Here is a 20,542-nt window from a genome sequence, read left to right on the forward strand (position 1 = left end):
TTGATTTATCTATTTTTGATTTTTAATTTGTTTTGAATGTTGAATTATTGGATTCAATTTAATCAGAGAAATAGTTCGGTGAATTCGAGCATTTTTTTCAACCCCTTCCTTCCGGAGTACCGCGAAACCCGCACTTCAGGAGTCATCTTTTATGTTTAAGGCCAAGGCATTGCGGAAACTGCAAAGACCGCATCTCATAAATATCTAAGGTAGGAGAGGCATCAATTGAGGATGTGTTCAATCGTGGATCCTGCCGATCGATCGCGGAACTTAGGTATCGAGTTTAACATCTTCACATGTTTTAGCTTGCACACAGCAATCTCTGCAGCAGCATAGCACAGAACCATTCAACTAAAGTATCATCATTAAATTTCGGGGCTAACAACCTGCAAATTTAGAAATTTTACTGCTACCGAAACTTCAAAAACGCCTCGAACAGTGGCTGACCTCATGTCGAAGACCTTTGCCTATCGAAAATGGATTATAATTAGTTTCAGGAATGTGCGCACGCCCCTCGATAACACTAGCGAGGGTCCCCAGAATGCTTACTTTCTTCTACTCGTGCGAGAATTCCAATAATACAATATAACCTGGACATTGTGGGCCTAAGCAAAGTAAGATGGTGGGACTCCAGAGAGTACTTCTCTCTCTCTCTCTTGCGGTAACGTGCTTCTGTACTCGGGAAAGCTGAGTGGTGGCAGACGCGAATCCGGCGTATGGGTTGCTTCTGGAGGGTGACGCAAGGGGCGTTTTCCTGAACTGGGAATTAGTTTCTTGCAGGAGATTCACTGTAAGATTCCGGTCCACATTAAGGAGCATCACAATTGCACATTGCAATACACCAACAAATATTTCCGGTTCAGTAGAAGAGGATGCTTTCTACGAGCAATTACACGTAGTTCAGGAGAGGCTTCCTAAAAGTGACATAATCATGATGAGTGAGCTCAATGCCAAGGTGCCCTGACAACACCTTCCTCGGACCTGTGATCTGGAAACACGGTATTGGTGGTGATAATGGGGGACGTTTGCAGATTTCTACAATTTCCGCCGCCGTGTCGTTGGTTGCACATTGTCCGAGCAAAGACTTGTCTCCTCGATGTGCGTGACAAGAAAAGTGCTGTTTTTGTGTCTTTAACTACAATACAACCATGTCAAATGGATATAATTCACCAATGTCAACTGGGAGCTACGATCCGTATCGTCCAAATGGAAAAATGTGTCGTGAAGATATATCACCTTCCAGCAACCTGAACGGTTATTTCACAAATGATGATTCTTTGATGATACTTTGCCTAATACCCGCCAGTCTGTAATCAGCTCTAACATTTTTAAAGTACAGTCTGTGTGTCACATGCATTCTTAGGGCAATTACTTCACTTCTTTCTGGTCTCACGCACACACAAAGACATGATATAAAATAGCTTCTCTCATCTAAGATTGCATTTGCTACTTCCCCAACGTTAAGCGTTTGCATTACAACCTATTAAGAGTTCGAGACTACTTGATTCTGCATATGCTATTAAATCCCTCAGTTCTTGTGCCGGTGGGGTACATGGAGAATCATTGGGTAGGTAAACAGAGGTAGCATTTTTTTCTCTTGCCATTAATAAGCTGATTATAACTAGGTCCATGGCTCTTATACCAAAAAATATAAGGGTAGTCCTCTAACTTTGTCAACCTCGTTGCCAGCAGATAGGACAAGGTTTTTGCATACTGCAAGTTAATTTGACCAACCTTTATGTTTTCGGACATATGTTAAGCATAGTCTAATATAACTATTATTACTAACAAAGTTACAATAGGTCAAACTTGTCGCTTCTTTGCGCATTCAAGACTTTAAATGTCAATATTATCCAAAAGTGAATGAATTTTCACATAATATATGCATATATATGGTACTACGTACTATTGGAACAAATGCACACTCAAATGTCTTTATAAAAGAAATACACAAAACCTTTCATATCTGAAGCGTCCAGCTTGCGGTTTCCCGACTTGCACTATTTTCGTTTCTAACTGCCCTTTCTTCTTCTTCCGTTAAACGTGTATGAGAAGTTATTAGCAGGCAGGATTTCCCCTTTAGTCTCTTTGCAAGTGCAAGCCCCCACACAGGGGTTCCACCATTGTATGCACTATCATCCGAGCTCAGTTCCATTGTGGAGAAGCGCACCAAACATACTGGTATATTACTCTCAAAGTAAAGATGATGCTTTTCAGTTTCCTGACATAACTGAATTTAAATCTTTATAAGACAAAATGGAGCACCATATGGTGACTGTTATTCAGCACCTTCAGACTCCTTTGGTGCAGCTCGAACACCAAGTTAAAACCCTACACATTTGGGGATTTGTTCTTCTCTGGCATTCACTTTACTTTCCAGTGTTCGAAATCAATACCCGGGTTCTGTCCATCCAGCATGCGAACGATGTCCCCTCCTTCCTGCCTCCACCCCAAGTGCGCCCTCCACTAATTTCACCGTGGAAGGAATTTGGTAGAGCCTCCAAAATTGATGGCTCATAAACCCAGGTGGATTGAAACTCTGTCATTTCTTATCACTTGGCGAGTTTAAATCAATGGATCCCATATTTTATCGCCAAATCATGTTGGTTTTTTTGCATCCAGCTGTTAGGTAGCTGCTCAATCTTGGAATGAAGCGCTTAAACACACTTCATTACTTAGTCCCAATTTGGATTGTTATTATTAACTGTACATCGAATTCTGAGGGATGTAGACATACATATACTCGTAGATATACATTCGTACTATGAACTCACAATGTATAGTACGACTGGACTATGTTAAATAAACTTCTGCAAAAATAAATTCTACTGCTGCTGCGTAAATTGGTTTCGCACAATAATAAATACCATTTTTTTGATTTCATACATTCTGAAAACACCCCACTCGTATCTCTTCCTCGAATTCACCACTAATGTAACATACAGTAAACCACTTATCCCTTTATGAATGCGGAGTTAACTTCTTTCATGTTTCCCTACCCGTTTTGGTGGCTTTCCGCACGTGAGAACGCAATTCTGGTAATTGTTCGATAGTTTGTACGGATTGAGCTTAAACGTTATTGTTGGCGTCGTTAAAAATATTCAAGCTTAAACAAGGGAAATTGCTGTATAAAAAATTTAATGTTGTCACGACACATTTACGCATTTCATGCCATATAATGCTATCCGTATCTACCCCACAATTCCGTTTATATTATCTGGAAATGATTTAATCCCGGGAGAAATATGGTCGTGATTTCCACTTGAAGTCAAAGGATTTTTTTTGTTATTTAGGATAAAGATTTATTGATGAAATGCTCGCAAAGGGAATTTATGGGGATTAATAATGGAAATACTTATTATAACAATTATTATCGTTTTATTGAGATTTATAGATCACTCATATTTTATAAACCTTGCGGCAACCTTTTTTCTGAAGATTATCATAATAAGTGAAATAATATTTTCATTCATCACTCTATCTTCATGAGGGAAGAAGGAAGTGACAGGGAATTTGTATCTTTCTAGTTTTATCTTTTTTTTTTGTCGTCTATATAGCTTGCACATCCACAACTAATGGAAGGATTTACGGCAAGCCAAGGGAAGAAGTTAATCAACCGCTTCCTACCTTAAGGAGAACGCATTGGTCTATGCCAAGTTTCTACGTGTTGCACACTTATACCAGTGGATAAGAGTCCTATTTAATACCTTAAATATCTTTGGGGCCTGTGCCTGATCAGAATAAAGCGCAACTTCTGCCACTGGGGCACAATGAAATGGGCTGTATGTTGTGACTTGTCTATATGTACAAATACTCCAGCTTTTTGTATCTAGAAACGATGTTCCTTTGGCGTTGTCTAGTAGCGTTCCTCAACCTACTGATCGCTATCAAAGCTTGTATTTTGGGTACCTTTTTAAGGTTTTGTGTTTATAATCGGTTTACTGTCTGCCTGTCTGTCCGCCACACCCATTTTTTTCGGAGACGGTTATAGCGATTGACATCAAATTTGATACAAAGGTGGGAACTGTGAACGTTCACGCATGTTACATCTTTTTACGTCGAATTGAAGGGGGGTTCCCATACATGAAAAAGGGGGGTGAACATTCTTTTCATCAAATATAGTCATGTGGGGTATCAAATTAAAGGTCTCAGTTAATACTTTTCGAAGCCGGTTTACTTTTGACATTTGTTGGAAAGCTGGGGAGTGCGGGGGATTGAAAGTGATCATTTCTTTAACGAACCCATTCTCAGAAACTATCCAACCGAAAAATCTGAGAAAAATCAGGGGCTACCACTATATGGTGCCTAGGTTCTGAAATACCCTCCATACCGATACCTGTTCAAATAATGTTAGTAATAGTACATTAGTATAATTTTTAAGTAATTGACAGGAAACCCCCCAACCTTAAGTTTACCCTAGAATCATGAAACAATTTAGGCTACAGCATAGAGCATCATCCTGCCAAATTTGGTGAAAATCGCATTATTATTAAAGAAGTTATGCTATGTCAAAGCTGTCGTTTCTGTGCAAATTCAAGACTATGAATGTCAGTATCACTTGAAAGTGGATATTTTCACATATTATATGCATATATTACGTGCTTCATACTAATGGGACAAATAATAATAATAATGCTCTGCTGTCCGAATTCCTGCGACGTGTAAAGCTGGTGCTGAAATCGCATCTTTCGGGGAAGAATAAAATAAGCGCTTTGAATGTATTCGGTATCCCTTCACTGGCTTATGCATTCAGAATATTGCCGTGGACGAAGACCGATCGGGAAAACGTCCAGCGGCGGATACGGACAACTATGTCCAAATTCCGAATGCACCACCCAAAGTCGGCCTTAGAGCGGATGAACCTGCCTCGTGACATCGGGGGTAAGGGCATGGTTGACGTGGCGGCACAACATCATCGCCAAGTCGACTCGCTGCGCGCTTATTTTTACAGCAGAGCGCAGGCGAGTCCCTTGCATACGGCTGTCTGTAAGGCAGACTGTGGGCTGACTCCACTTAACTTGAAGGATCGATCTTTCAATCGTCTGAGTGGGGTGAAGTTGGACCAAGAGCGGATCGATGAATGGAAGTCAAAGGCAATGCACGGTAAACACGTGAATTGTCTTTGTCAGCCATTTGTCGATTTGCATTTGTCGAACAGATGGCTCTGTGCTGGGGAGCTCTTTGCTGAGACGGAGGGGTTCATGTGTGCCATTCAGGACGGCGTGGTCGCCACCCGAGCGTGTAAAAAGCTCATCATGAAGGAACGGGTGCAGAGCGACCAGTGCAGAATGTGTGGTTCAGCGTGAGAGACGTTGGACTATCTCATTTCTGGCTGTATTGTTATGGCACCGGTGCAATACATCACCAGGCATAATGCTGTAGGTAAGGGTATCCATCAAAACCTTGCATACAAGCATGGGCTGATCACGGGAACATGCCGGGTTTACCGATATGAGCCGCAAGCAGTACTTGATAGTTCTGCTTACAGCATGTATTGGGACCGGCAAGTTCTGACTGATCGCCACACTCTACACAACAAGCCTGACGTACTGTTAGTTGACAAGACGGGTCGCTCCGCGTATATTATTGATGTTGCTATCCCCCATAGTAGCAACATTGAACGGAAATACGCGGAGAAGAAGGTGAACTATGAGCCATTGGCTCGGGAAATCAAAGAAATTTGGCGCCTCGAGCGGGTGGTTGTAGTTCCAATAATATTGTCAGCTACAGGTATTGTACCTAAATCCCTCACGGCTTCCCTTGATGTCCTGGGACTTTCGCACAGTCTGGTTTAAACCATGCAGAAGTGCACCATTCTGCATACGTGCTCGATGTTGCGGGGAGTACTCAACGGATTCTCCCACTGACCTACCACCAGTGCCACTTTAGTTTTTAAGTAGGTAGGATCGTCCGAGCCTAAATGCTTGGCACTTAGTGCTAGTATTAGGTAAAATCCGGCATCTGCCGAGATTGTGATAACTCGGAAATAATAATCGTTGGTTCATTCAAGACCGAAACGGTACACTACAGTATAGTGTAGGAGGCAATGTGGTCAGCATTGCGCTCGCCCGAGATTATTACCCTGATTTGACTCAGATACTCATTCACAGCTGAGTCGACTGGCAGCAATTGACACCGAAGTCTTGTCTTGGATGGAGCGGATTTGATTACACAGCGGTTGCATTTAGTATGTCGAGCAAATGGCACAGTGGCTTGTTGAAGGCTATTCACGGCAAAGTATCAATGAGGCGTATAACGAAGTATAACGCAATCAACGTAGTCGCATTTACGAGTAAGTCAGAGACCAATTACCCAAAGCTTCGATATTTTTATTTGAAATTGCATTCTTGCTTTTTTGTACTATCTTGCAGAGGATCGCTTCATGATCGCACGTGCCAGGGTAATGCTGTCAATGTGAAATTCTATTTATTTACGCTTCAATCAGTTCTTCTTAACTTTACTATCTAGGAAATTGGTCTTCCGTTGGATCTCCACAAAAGTCAAGATAATTCAAAGTTTAGGTTTTCAAACAGCGAAAGCATTTCCAGAAGTTTTTAATCAATTATGAGATTACAGAATGGTTGAAGACCATCGGCTTGGTGCAGGGGTGGTAGAAGTCGATCAAAAGGACAAAGCTGCACCAAAACTCTGAAGACATTGCCAAATTGACAGTGGAGGCCAGACCATATGTTTCACCAAATTTCGTGTTTTCGAGTAAATCGGATGTAACCGACAGACAGTCAGATATTGAATCAATTTTAATAAGGTTTTTTTTTTATAACAAACTCCTTTGAGACGATTGTGGCTAATTTTGAAATAAATTGGCTTGGAATTATTGAACCTTGACTATCCGTTAGGAATTGTCAACTGCTTATTTTCTGACTATTTTAAATGTCAAATTTTTCTATACACACCACTAAATACTTTTTGTGGAAATCTTTAAAAGGCTTACTCCAAGATTCACACGTGCTAAGAGTATGGGATTTTTGCCAACTAAAATTACCTCTCGCCAAGTTACGACCGAGATTTCTCCTTCCAGCAGCTTTTTTTTCAAATTTCACTTTCGCATTTATAAGGAAATCACCTTATTGTCAACCTTACATCCTAGGTTAGCTTTACTGGGGAAATGGCTGATCCTTTAAAGCTTATGTCCTTAGTAATTTTGTCTTTTACTCTCAGCCAATTTTTGAACTTCGTTGCTTTCATGTGAACGCTATCGCCAGCTATGCTTAATTATATGTTCTTTGATGATTTCACTAACCAGCCGTATTCTCAGGTTAAAACGCGCCTAAAAACAGGACCAAATGTACCAACCGGTCCTCCAGGTTGGGCGGTGGGGAGGGCTGATAACCCTACCCGGAAAACCGATGTTACGAAGCCACGGAAGGAGCCTCGGACAGGATGGATTTTACAACGACGAACCCGGCAACGGCAACGGATTGACGATTTGTGCATTTTCTCATGAAACGTGCGCGCTCCCTGTACAGACCTAATGATGCTGAGCAGCTAGTCGATACTCTGTCCCAATATAAGGCCGATAAGGATTCTCGCGGAAAGCGGTCCACAAACAAACGTGGGCCTCTCAGCCTTGATGAATGTCAGAAAATATAGGGGGGCCAATATAGACTCGGATCACTATCTCGTTGGCATAATGCTCCGAGCTCGAATTGTGACACCACATACAATCCCTTTTGACAAACAGGTGATAGTGAATACTGAAGCATTCACAACACAGCCTTCCGCAACAATTATAAGGGCGAAATGGATGCCGCAATAACCGCAGTCAACAGAGATTCTGGAGATGAGGCATCAACAAAAGATCTTCACAATCACCTGAAGAACGTTATCACAAACATGGCCACAAACATACTTGGCCCCAGCCGCAAAAAAAATCTAAACGGCTGGTTCGACGATGAGTATAAGCTAGCAACGGAACGGAAAAATGCTGCATACCGAGACGGAAAAAGGAAGCCTGCGGTGAACCAACAGGTCTGTGAACTAGAAAGGTACAGGGAGCAACCGCACCAGGCAATGTTCATCCTGCCGAGACAAAGAGGGAAATCTGATTTCCGACAGAATGGGCATATTTGAGCGATGGGTTGAGTACTTTGATGAACTACTGAACAACCAGAACATCGGCGAGTTGGAGGTCCCGCCAACTGAAGACGACGAACAAATACTGCCACCACCAAGTATAGAAAAAACAGTGCAATTCATCGGCTTAAAAATCATATGTCGCCAGAAGTCGATGGAATTACAGCCCAATTAATTAAAAAAGGGGGCGACCAATTACACCAAGTGGTTTATAAACAACGAATCAATGCCTGACGACTTTCAAAGAAGCATTATCTGTCTAGCTGCACAGTGCAGCAATTCTAGAGGTATCACGTTGCTGAGTACCACCTATAAGATATTCTCCGCCATCTTGCTAAGCCGGATAGCCCCATATGCCCAGAACATCATTAGGCCATACTAAAGAGGCTTCACTCCAGGCAATTCAGCAACAGATCAGATTTTCTTTCTGCGGCAAGCGATGGAAAAACTGTTGGAACATGGACATCAGTTGCACCTTCTTTTCATCGACTTTAAAGTCGCCTATGGTGGCATAGCCATGGTAAAACTGTACATGGCCATGAGAGAATTCGGTATCCCGACGAAATTGATAAAACTTACTAGGCTCACCCTGACCAATGTGCGAGGCCAGATAAAAGCAGCAGGATCACTCTCAAGACCAGTCCATGTCAAGAACAGTCTACGACAAGGGGATGCCCTAACACGCGTCCCCTTTAACCTGGCCCACGAAAAAGTGATCCGTGATGCTGAGGTAAATGCGAGAAGTACGATCCTCTTTAAGTCTCACCTAACTGGTGGCCTATGCTGACGATATCGACATCATGGGAAGAACCACCCGAGATGTCCAAACTGCCTTCATCCAGATCGAGCAGGCGGCGATTGGCGCGAGGTCATGGGCTGCGCATCAATGAAGGCAAGGCAAAATATATGGTGGCAACGTCAGCACCGAAGACGAACCAACCAACAACATCAAACCGCACTGGTCAAACAGGAAGAATAAGAATAGGAGAATACAAATTTGAGACTGTTGACAATTTTTTCTATCTAGGGTCGAAAATCACACAACGACCAGCCAACAGAGCCTATTTCAGCTTACAAAAACTGTTCCGCTTGAAACGTCTCACCATAGGGTCAAAGCTCTTACTGTACAAGACTATGATCTTGCCAGTCCTCAAGTATTCTTCGGAAACTTGGGTTCTTAGCAAGAAGAATTGCGAACTCTTGGCCGCGTTCGAGAGAAGAATCCTCCGAAGAATTTTTGGCCCCCTACATGAGGATGGACGATTCCGTAACTACACAATGACGATATCTACATATGAGCGATACCATTACCGTCCGGTTGTGGATAAAATCCGGCTCAATAGGTTACGGTGGGCGGGTCACTTAATCCATATGGATGAGGATGATCCCCCCCCAGTCTATAAGGGAAATATCTATGGTAGAAAAAGAAGACGAAGTAGACCCTGCTTAAGATGGAGCGATGACGTAAGTCAGGACGCCAGACAGCTTTTAGGGATATCGAATTGGTGGACCTCGGCGCAAAACCGGGATGTCTGGAGTTCCTTATTAAGGCAGGCCAAGACTGGATATTGGTTGTTGCGTCGTTGATGATGATGATGATTATTATTCATAATATATTTTTGATTTGTTGAGCAAAAACAATCGCAGGTAATCAAATTAGGTCAATTCGAAAGTTTAATACAAACTCGCCATTACCAGGAAGTGATGCGTCTCGACAATCGCTTATTGGGAACAAAACCAGGAAGACATGTCTAGGTTCCGTAAATTAACGTACATCAAGGACGCGGATTGTTTGGTTAAAAGCTCTTTGGCTGGAGGGAAATAAGTTTCCTTTCGTCCGACGATGTCGGATACGCCCGGTGAAGTTTAGGACAACTTTATCATCCGTGGTGGTGGAAATATAATAAGTAATGTATCATACGGTATAACCAGCAGTAAATTCCACCGCCTTTCTCTTGAGGCCATATCTAATAAGACGGGAATTCGGTGCCCGCTGAGATAGTCGGGTGAGGAGTTTCGACCCCCTAAGCTCAACATGGTTCGTTTACGAGACCCAGCTATCAGTTGTGAAAAGCTATTTTGCTGATTGGACTGCAGACATCTTGAACAACTCACCGAAAAACATTGATGAGCCCACCATCACCGCGTGGAGTTCCTCTTTGCTGGAAATCTTCGTTCGTGTACAATTGGGTTGCCCCCTTGCAGTCAGGATCCTGTTGGAAACCAGCTCCTAGGTCAAGAGAGAACCAAGTCGCGTCTACTACCAAAGCACAGTGCCGGTAGTAGGAGTGGGGTACTTTACAGGGTTCCTGCACATCACTCCGCTTAAGAATAGGATATACAGTCTATGGCGCTCAAATTCTCACGAAAGTTGAAGATAGCCGAAAATCTGGGGCCCTCGATACCATTGTTGAGGAGTGCCCATTCTTTCCAGAGCTGCGTCAATTTGGTCAGTTGTACTCATATAATGGGAGCACGTCATAAGATAAATGCGTCCTATCTACTGGAAAGCCTGAAATTTGAAGTGGACGAAAATCTATCACTTGAGAGCCTGTTGGCAACATATTGATTAGGGAGAAAGCTTTTTCTGTCTAGGTGGTTACTTCCGTATTGCTGTATGCGACACCGGTATAGGGTGAACTAATAAAAACACTATACAAAGATTGTTGTATTCATTCGAACTGTCCAAAAGGTACACATACGTACAGAACGGAAGATACAGTTTGGGGGTTGGTCATATGTATGCGATTAGGAGTCTTTCTAGAGCATAGGCCACCCGCACAGGCTCCTCTTCGTATTACTGGTTTTCTATTTGATATTCAATTGGACTGTGATTCAGTTTCATTATCATCAAACTTAATATTGTCTAATGAATGATGGGAGGGCAGCGAGATTGAGTGGTTATCCATTTCGGCGATTGGTATTCCAGCCGAACATGATACGCTCATAAGAATTCGGGGACTGAGATCAACAGTTTTGCACGGAATCTCGGCTATTAGAGCGTTGTGTTGCCTTGGTTACGTCGTACGGAGATGAAGAACACACACTGAGAGTAGGGTTCTTGGACGGTTCACATAAACACGGGATTTCAAAAAACCCCATAGAAAAAAATCACATGGGGACAGAGGGGAGAGCGTGCTGGCCATTCCAAATCGCCTCTAGTTGAGATAAAGCGCTCTGGAAAGTGTTCCCTCAAAACAGCCATCGATGCTCTTGAAGTGTGTGCTGCTGCACCGTCTTGTTGGAACCAAGTGTCTCCCAAATCCAAATTTTCTAGCCGTGGGAAAAAAATTCTATAGCATGTTTACATACCAGTCCGAATTCACTGTCACTGTAACCTCATTCTCCTTAAAAAACCAGGGACCAATAATTCCAGCTGAGGAAATTGTACACCACACTGTGACTTTGGGTGAATGCAAAGGCTTTTGATGCAATTCTCGAGGGTTGGTGTTAGCCCAGTAGCGCATGTTTTTTTTGTTAACCGACCCACACAAATGAAAATGGGCTTCATCGCTAAAAAAAACAATAGCACCCTCGGGAACGACATCAAGAAGAAGCTCGCACGCGTTTATGCGAGAATTGAAGTCACGTTCTGAAAGTTCCTGCACTATCGCCATCTTATAGGGATGAAAATGAAGATCATCACGAAGAATTCTTCTCACAGAACGATCGGAGAGTCCAAGGGCAGATGCGTGTTTGCGCGCAGAACGCCGTGGCGATCGCAACATTGACGCTCTCACTGCTTCAATGTTCTCAGGTGATCTAACGGGCCGAGGGACTCCAGTTCTTCCTTTTGTCGCACTTGCAGTTTGTAACAATTGATTTGCGGTCTGGGACGGGAGCCAACGGGGATAAATTAAAGCGATACCGAAATGCACCCTGTGTTGCAATAACCGAACATCCGCTTGAAAAGTAAACCTCAACGGCAAAGGCACGCTCCTCACTATTCTAACGCATGATGGCGACTGAACCGTGTCGGGACAAAACTTTACAGTATCCCCTCTTGAACGAGACCACTAGCGCTCCGCTATGACATCAACTGACTGAGTGGCGCGCATTTTAAAAAAGGAAGTTATGCTGCCGTACCCTGTATATCTCGAACAATGGCGAAGGGTATACTGAAGGGTTCGAGCTTCAAGAGTCGATAAATGATCGCTACTTGTACGAAAAATTGAAGACAAAATAAGCGAAATGAAAGTTGGAAATAAGTAAAGCATCATTAGTTTGAAAATTAGGTAACTCTTAGCAATTGGATCCGGTTGGCAAGTTATCAACTACTGCAGATTGAAACGAGATATTGATTCAATGTAAGTCCTGTCCACTATGTCCCGAACAATAGTCACTCCAACAACGCTATTCACATTTCTTTACATTAACAAGTGCCATGCACTGCCATAGTCCGCCAATTCCCTAGGCAGAGGAAGCAGCATTAGCTTCTGTGAGGAGCTCGCTATAAACAAGGCATTCTCGCAAAAATAATAAAACACTTTGAAATAAATTTATATCACTCAGAGGCTTGACGCCGTCAACAGTTTAAACATTCCTTCAGCTTCACCGTAGAAAATACGACATTCATTTTAATTTATCACTTTGCTTTCATTTTTCAGGACTCTTTGGCCGACTGTGTGCAACAATTTGAAGCTGCTTCCAGCACTAAAAATCACGACACAATAGCACATACCGCTGTCAGCACAAAGAAGTTGTTGCTGCAAACTCTTCTGCAGCGACGCCACGAAAACATTCAAGGCTTACCAGGAAATAAGGAGATTTTTAGGAGCAGAAATAAATGCGATTTCTTGAGGAGGTTCAGAAACAAAGGACGTGTTCGGATGGCTCGTATGGAGAAAGGCAGCAATAATCACCGTGGAATTCATTTGCAGCAAGATGCCGGTCTTATAGTATTTGGATAAAATAAATAAAATTACATTCAGTGACGGTGCCTGAAGGTTTTTGTACATAGGAGGCTCAAATGCGTCGTCAGGATGAAGGTAGACAAAGCGGTGTGTACCAACGACACCCTGGACGATCATCTTACGAAAGCCATCAAATATGATGTCGTTTTTACGACACTCGTCGAGAATAAGATTCTCGCTATTAAACGGGAATGCGAGGAAAGGAAGCGAGCGAAGAAGGAGAAGCGGAAGTCCTTGGGGCGGATGATATTTGGCAGGCGACTGTTCAGGGGTGGCTGCAGCAGCAAAAGGGCACAAGCTAATGACGACGTAGATGTGGAGAAGGGTGAGAGCAGTTTCGCACGCTCCGATGAGAAGTCAATTAGTGCACAAGGGTCCAATGCTGGAAGTACAGGAGTTAGCTGTTCTAAAGCACAATCAATTCGTTCGGGTAAAGAGGATTTCGAAAGCGAAGCTGATGAGTCCTCCATAAGTTTAAGAATTCCATTTCCTATTGATAATCAAGCGGAAGACAGTAATGGTAGTAACGAGAACGGTAGTTTGTCGGAAAGGGGAGGAGCGAGAGACCTCGTGGTTGAAGTGCTAACTCATCGCGATGGGCATTCCTATGATGACAGCGAAAAAGACGAACTAAAAGACAACGAGAAGGGCTCCCTTGCTCTGCTTAGCGACCACAGCAGGCATGATGCCACGTCCATGGCGAGCAGTGTTCGAGCGACGGAGAAAGATATATCCATTATAGTTGATGATAGTTTTGCTTCACCTAAGGGCAGCATCGATAGTTTATCGTGCGCCAGTTCCAGAGCGACCACTAGCGCCGTTTTCCCTACTACCCGTTCATCCGAAAAAGACCTATTACGTCTTCGAATATTAGAAGCGAAATCAATAAGTGCCCAATGCAGCCCGGTTTTACCGCGGCAAAAGCCGCCTTCAATACCCACGCATTCCATTTGCCGTGCCCCAACGTCTCAAGGAAAACTACAAAGTCAAGTGTCTTATTCAGATGAAGCGCATAATGGCGGCGGCGATGGAGGAGCAAACCATCAGTCTTCTTCGCAACGTAACGTGAATACGTGTTTTTCCCGCCAGAACACATCTGAAGATAGTGCCAATTTAACTATAAGTACTTTTGTAAATGAACAAGATTCAATAGTTTGCAGTCGAGAGGGCCGAACGGGAAGAGCAAGAGGGACTGGCGAGTGGGACGAGCGGAAGAGCAAAAGCACTAGCATCCTAGTAGTTACGGATAAGTCTAGTAGAAAAGCAATTAACCATTTAGATAGCAATAGTATTGGTAGTTATCAATCGAATAATTTAAATATAATGCGCGGACTAATATCCAGCTTCAATCAATTAACGACATTAACGTCTACAACAACGTCAAATTACTTTCCTGTGATTACAACGACCGTTAGTAATAGCCAAATCGGCAAATATCCTGCGACAATCTCCGCTGCGGCAGCACCCCTTGACGGATCTCATAATGCTCATATTTCTGCCTTAGATGACACTTCAGCGCCTATGGATGCTATTATCGTTCCGACCGTTACAGTTCCCTCGGACACGGCGAAATTGCAGCGGATGACCTCGACATCGACAGGATCGAGTGTCGTCCCAACTGGGTGTTGCACCACCAAATCATCATCGAAGGAAAAAGACAAGCAGCGCTTCAAGATGCCCGACTGGGAAACTGGCCATAGCGGAAGTGATGATGAATATCGGAAGCGAAAAAGGAAATATAGTAAGTTTGCATTTGATATTTTCTATTGGGTTTACCCTAACCTAGTTCTTTTTTATTTTGCAGAACGATATCATCGTTGCTCCGATCCCGTTTTAGTATATCCTTCGCCTGGAGGACTACAACATTGCATACTTAGTATGCCGCCTAATCAGCCAATGTTAGTATGCTTGATTTAACCGTAATTTGTTTAAGCATCAATGGAAAACCTTGTATTATATTTCCAAAAAACATGAGTAGAAATGGTTTACGTTTTAAAGGACTTCACAAGAAAATAATTTCCTTAAGGTTATGACACAGTTCACACATCATCCACCACACCCTTGCAATAAATGCAGGTGGTCGACTGTGATTTTCCAATTGTGTGCAAGTAAGACTGAGAACACCTCTGTCCGCTGAGGAGCTGAGTTAGTTAATAGTCAAATTTATCGTACTCAAAGAAGCTCATCTTCGTGTCTACTATATCATAATGTCGACGTAGTTTACCGCCGGTCTCGACAAGACCATGGTTTCACCAACCTGAGGAGGAAGGACTGTGGGAACTTCTCCTTCATCAGGACAGCAACTTCGCTCCTCCTTCTGTTACCTCGCCGCATTACATTCCAAATATGTGCTGAGCTTGCTTAACCGCACCTACGGTGACCAGTGCCGCAACATCTTTCGCGTATTCGAGCAGATATGATTCATCAGGCATTTTGAGTAGTAGCCTTTGGCTTTTCGCTTTCTATAATTCTTCTTTGAAGACCACATTTTCTTTCTGCAGACCGTGGTCCTGGCAAAGGACACAACATTTTGTCGGTTTTCAAGTCTTCGATTTGTGCCCGGGTTCGTCACATTTGTAACACAAAGTGCTTTCTTTCTGCCCTTTGCAGGCCCCTGCTATATATCCGTAGACTTAGCACTTAAAATAGCGGGCTGGAATTGTCCTTCGCGTTATTCTGTGAATGATCTACCCAAACTATATTTTCCTGTAATAATGTTGATTTATCAAGGACACTGACAAAGTCGAATTTTTGTCCTCTGTCCGCCGGATGGATTGATCATTGACGTCAGCGTTTTCTGGTTTGGCGTCGCTGCAGACTTCTCGCAGGACACCCTGGTTTGTTTCTTCTCTTTTTTAAGGTTTTGTGTAAACACAAAACCTTATTAAAATCGGTTTGCTGTCAGTCTGTCTGTCTGTCAGTCACACGCATTTTCGCGGAGACGATTATAGCGATTGGCACCAAATTTGGTAGAAAGGTGGGAACTGTGAACGCTCACGCATATAGTGAGTTACATCCGTTTAGGTCGAATTTAAGGTGGGGTCCCCATAGTTTTGACATTTGTTGAAAAGGTGGGGAGTGCAGGGGGTTGAAAGTGGTCATTTTTTAGCGAACCCATTCTCAGAAACTACCCAACCAAAAAATCTGAAAAAAATCAGGGGGCTGCCACTATATGGTGCCTAGGCTCCGAAATACCCTTCATACCGATACCTGTTAAAATAAAGTTAATAAGAATACATTACTAGATTTTTTAGTAATTGACAGGAAAACCCCCTTAAGTCAATTGTAGAATCACGAAATTTTGCAGTAATGTAGGCTATAGCATAGAGCATGATTCTGCCAAATTTGGTTAAAATCACACTATTACTAACAAAGTTATACTAGGTCAAAACTGTCGCTTCTCTACAAATTCAAGATTATGAATGTAAATATTACTTGAAAGTGGCAATTTTCACATAATATATGCATATTTTACGTGCTACATGCTAATGAGACAAATGCACACTAAAATCTCTTTATAAAGGAAATACACAAAACCTTTGATACCTGAAGCGCTGAGCTTCCGGAGTCCTGACTTGTTTGGAGCTGATGTTGTTGTCGTAGTCGATTTCGACTTTGCTATAGTGGAGCCACTGCCGTCGCTATTCAACTTAGGTTGTTGTTGTTGAAGTCATTGGTTACCACCTTGTGTAATTCTCCTTGCTACATTCTTGTTGACAAATTCACGCTGTCTTCTCCTCGCCTCCTTTTATTCATTTTTTGTTCCCTCTTTAACGGGCTGAGGGATCTACGTTTTACGCAGCTAGAGGCTGCACTAGCGATGTTCAGTGGTATGTGGTGTATTATTGCTCCTTCTAAAAATTTCGCCAGTTACCGGTTGTGTCGTCATTACTATTCAGATGGTGTACGGAGCTCTTTTTGGGTTCATTTCTCAGTTATGGCCAACTTATTGGCTTGGTCCACTAGTATGAATACCAATGATGTCCTTGGTGTAAGCCTCTCTTCGGCTGAACACTTGATGTCTGATCAAGGCTTCCTCGATAAGGAACTCTAAACATCCCGACTTTTTGCCGATGGCAAGCAAGTCGATATCCCTAACAACTGATTGACATTCCAGCGTACACCATTGTTCCATCTGAGGCGGACTCTTGTTTTTCTTCGAAAGATATTGCCACTGCAGATTTTATGGGCTGAATCATCTTCATTCATCCAGGTTACGTACGTACGTTTCATGAGAAAACAGTCCGTATGGTTCCGCCGTTGTGTATTCTATCTAGTTCGAGACTCAATTGGTAGCTTCGTGATACGCAGTTTTTCCTGGTAGGATTATTAGCTTTATACTAAATCTCAATCAAGTGAATGAAGTCAACGCTCTAGTACACTTCAAGGTCCTTTTCCAATTCCATTGTTGTGCCAGTGGTTATTATTGTTGGTCTTATCGTATCGATCGATTTCGCTTTTTAATAATAAATACTGTATATAACTAGGGTCATTAACACCTATTAAATTGTTTTGTTTACAAATAGCTAAATTATTTATTGTTTTACTAGGCTTTTCTATTTTAAAAATTATTTCATCTTTTCACTGTCTGTCTGTCTGTCATGCACTTTTCTCAGAAACGACTATAACGATTCGAACGAAGTTTGGTGGGAAGGTGGGAACTGTGAACACATGTGGTCAATTTCATTGCTGTACGTTGTACTTAAAGGGGGGATCGCCTCCAACCCAAAAGAGATGTATGTGTGTATGTTTCGTTGAATGTGGTCAGTAAGTATCCCATTCTGAAGCCAATATTAATGTTAACATTGATTACAAAAAGGAGGAGTGCGGGGGACCGAAAACGGGTCAATTATTTCAAGGACCCGTTCTCCGACCGAAAAATTTGAAAAAAATCGTAGTAGTCCGCGCGTCTACGCATCGAAATAGTCCCTATTACAATATCTGCTCTACGAACCCACCTTATATTCATCATTCATAGATTCTTGCTTAAATTGCTTAAGATAGTTTTTATCAGTTAATATTATACTGAAAAGTTTGGTTAAAATCCTAGCATTATTAACAAAGTTATAGTGGGTCAAATTTCCTCTTTAGTGTTTTGACGAGAGCAGGAATTTGTTACTACTCTCCACGAGATAAAATGGCAGCGCAATAGCGAATTAAATATCCGGTATATGCAACGTATATACACTACGAAATATATAATAAAAGGAACCATCGTGTACCGAAATATCTTTGGATAAAAAACTTTTCATACCCTGAAGCGCTGAGCTTCCGGTTTCAGAATTGTTTTCGATTTTGTGTAAAACGAAACCTGTCATTTTACTGTGGCGGTTTTTTACTCGAGAACAGCTGAAATTATTGGTCTAATCTGTAGTTTGTGAAGTTTTTTGAGTTAACCCTCCGTTTGGTGCATCACTCCACCCAGACGTTCAATTTAGTAAAAAATTAGAAGGATATATGGAAAATTATGGGTGACGTCAATGTGAATCGTAGTTTGACAATTAGCTAAGATACCAAAATTGTATAACAGTGGGGCGAATAATTAGTTACGATAATTGTTACAGATGACTCTAATGTCGGTAAAAGGATCCTGTCGCAAAGTAGTTTTCTAGCAAAGTGTTTACATGCCTTTCTGGAATGTTCCGCGGGGTATAAAAGGGTCGGAAATCCGCCCACAAAATCAGTCTGGTTCTAGAGATAGAACAGATCGCGTCGGGTATGAATACGCCTCGAATTATATTAGTTAAAGAATTGTTCTTTAAGTAATTATACAGTACGGTTGTATAATTAAGTATTAAACGCTTGCATTAAAGTTATAGAACGGGGTTGTGTATTTAGGGCTACGCAATCCAGTGATACGAGCCTACGCAAAGCAAGTAATGTAACGAGGGACGAGTACGAATAGCTAAGAGCGTAACAACTGGTAACAGCGACGGGATTATGTAAAGGAAATCGTAACAATTGGTGACAGCGGTAGAAGTACGTAAAAGCAAATTCGTAACAATATTTTGAACCAGGTCGATTTATAAACTTTTCTGTACATATTAATGAATGCATCACGTACGGCATTTGGAACTACTTGCGAATCTATGGGAGGCAGCGACAGCAGATCCAGAATGACTTTTTATTTCCACCTCTGTTTTATTAATGGGATTTGAGAAACAACATGCCTTGCTCTTGTTTAGTGCCTTTGATCGGTTTAGTACACTTGTTCAATACTTTTACAAGTGCGCATCTTTCAGTTGTTTGATAGGTATCAACTTTAATATTCTGCCCACCCATTTGTTATGTCCTCTCTATTGGTCACGCCAGTTTGTTATTCAAGATAATGCAAATAAAACGTAACGTCAAGTGTCGACCTTTTTTGTGTTTTGTGCTTTGATTATCAATAAGTGACGAAATTGGATTTGTTTGTAATACACGTTTGAGTGGACGAAGTTTGGATGTAGATTTTCATTCACTTAACGATTTTCAACGCAATCCTGAAGAAATGCATGATTATGTTGGCAGGAGTGATCCATCCAAAGACGTTAATGATGGACACCCTCTTAAATATGTGCTTGATGAAGATGTACCTGAACCGAATGAAATTTTAGACAATAAGGACACTGAAGAAGTGAAAGCGCAACCTAAAATCCAACAATTAGCTGTAACTGAGGAGCTCATCTTCGGCGAAGACGGCACCACATGGAGCAGAGCAGGCATGAGATTGAAATGTTCAGAAAATGATTTTCACTAAACATTACATTCATTATTATCAATTAAACGACTTATTACGAACGAAAATGGCTTGAAAGCTGGAATCCAGAAAACCTTGATGAAAAACAAAAGTTTAACAAGACCTGGTTTGATGTGCCACGAGGCACCTCGCCAACTACGGCTCGCGCGTGGACCTCCTGGTTTATCGGTGAAGGTGGTCAACGTGTCCAGAGATATCGAATATCGAATGCCAGGATGGCATGTGTTCCAAAAATATCCACACTCACAAAAGTCTCTACACTCACAAAGACTGTAGCAGCTCGATACCGACTTTGCTTTATTACGCGCAGCAGTTGGTGCACGGTCACCAAGCGCTTGCTCTAGAGCGGATTGCGCCTCGAGCTGGCGGAATCTTGTTGTTGAGTTCCTACGCCAAAACCGTGACGCCCGTATTGCCGCAGCAACTATTGAGGAACCTACCTCCGTTTTGCCCGTGGACATTCTATGGCGAAGTAAAGCAACCCGCAAGAAAAACTGACATACGAGAGAGACGAGGTCTCTTATGCGACATTTTCTTCATAATTTTACAATATTTACAAAATAGATATTACAAACTACTGTAGTAACTATTATATCTCATTGAAAAAAATCAACTTCTTGTAACGCCCGCTGCTTGCCAAGCACTTGAGCGGAAATAGGCCCTCGTCCAAAGATTTCACTTTTCATGGCCTCTTTACATGCCAGAGGAGCACTTCGCCGCCGGGGGTTGCATTTCATTTCCTAGGCGGGGGTTCACTTATCTACTTGGCTGATTGGGCCGCCGGACATTGCATCGT

At 42.4% G+C, this 20,542-nt stretch overlaps 1 protein-coding gene across 1 annotated transcript in view; it reads left to right on the top strand.

Moving 5' to 3' along the window:
• LOC119661355 overlaps positions 1 to 20,542 on the top strand; it is a 736,879-nt gene that overhangs the window by 231,881 nt on the left and 484,456 nt on the right. Inside the window, exons 3-4 of the mRNA XM_038070661.1 lie at positions 12,702 to 14,748; positions 14,812 to 14,905. Of these exons, the coding sequence (XP_037926589.1) occupies positions 13,077 to 14,748; positions 14,812 to 14,905 (1,766 nt within the window). The 5' untranslated portion in view covers positions 12,702 to 13,076. The remainder of the gene's footprint in view (positions 1 to 12,701; positions 14,749 to 14,811; positions 14,906 to 20,542) is intronic.

Source organism: Hermetia illucens, chromosome 1 (genome assembly GCF_905115235.1).
Source record: "Hermetia illucens chromosome 1, iHerIll2.2.curated.20191125, whole genome shotgun sequence".
Taxonomy (NCBI): domain Eukaryota; kingdom Metazoa; phylum Arthropoda; class Insecta; order Diptera; family Stratiomyidae; genus Hermetia; species Hermetia illucens.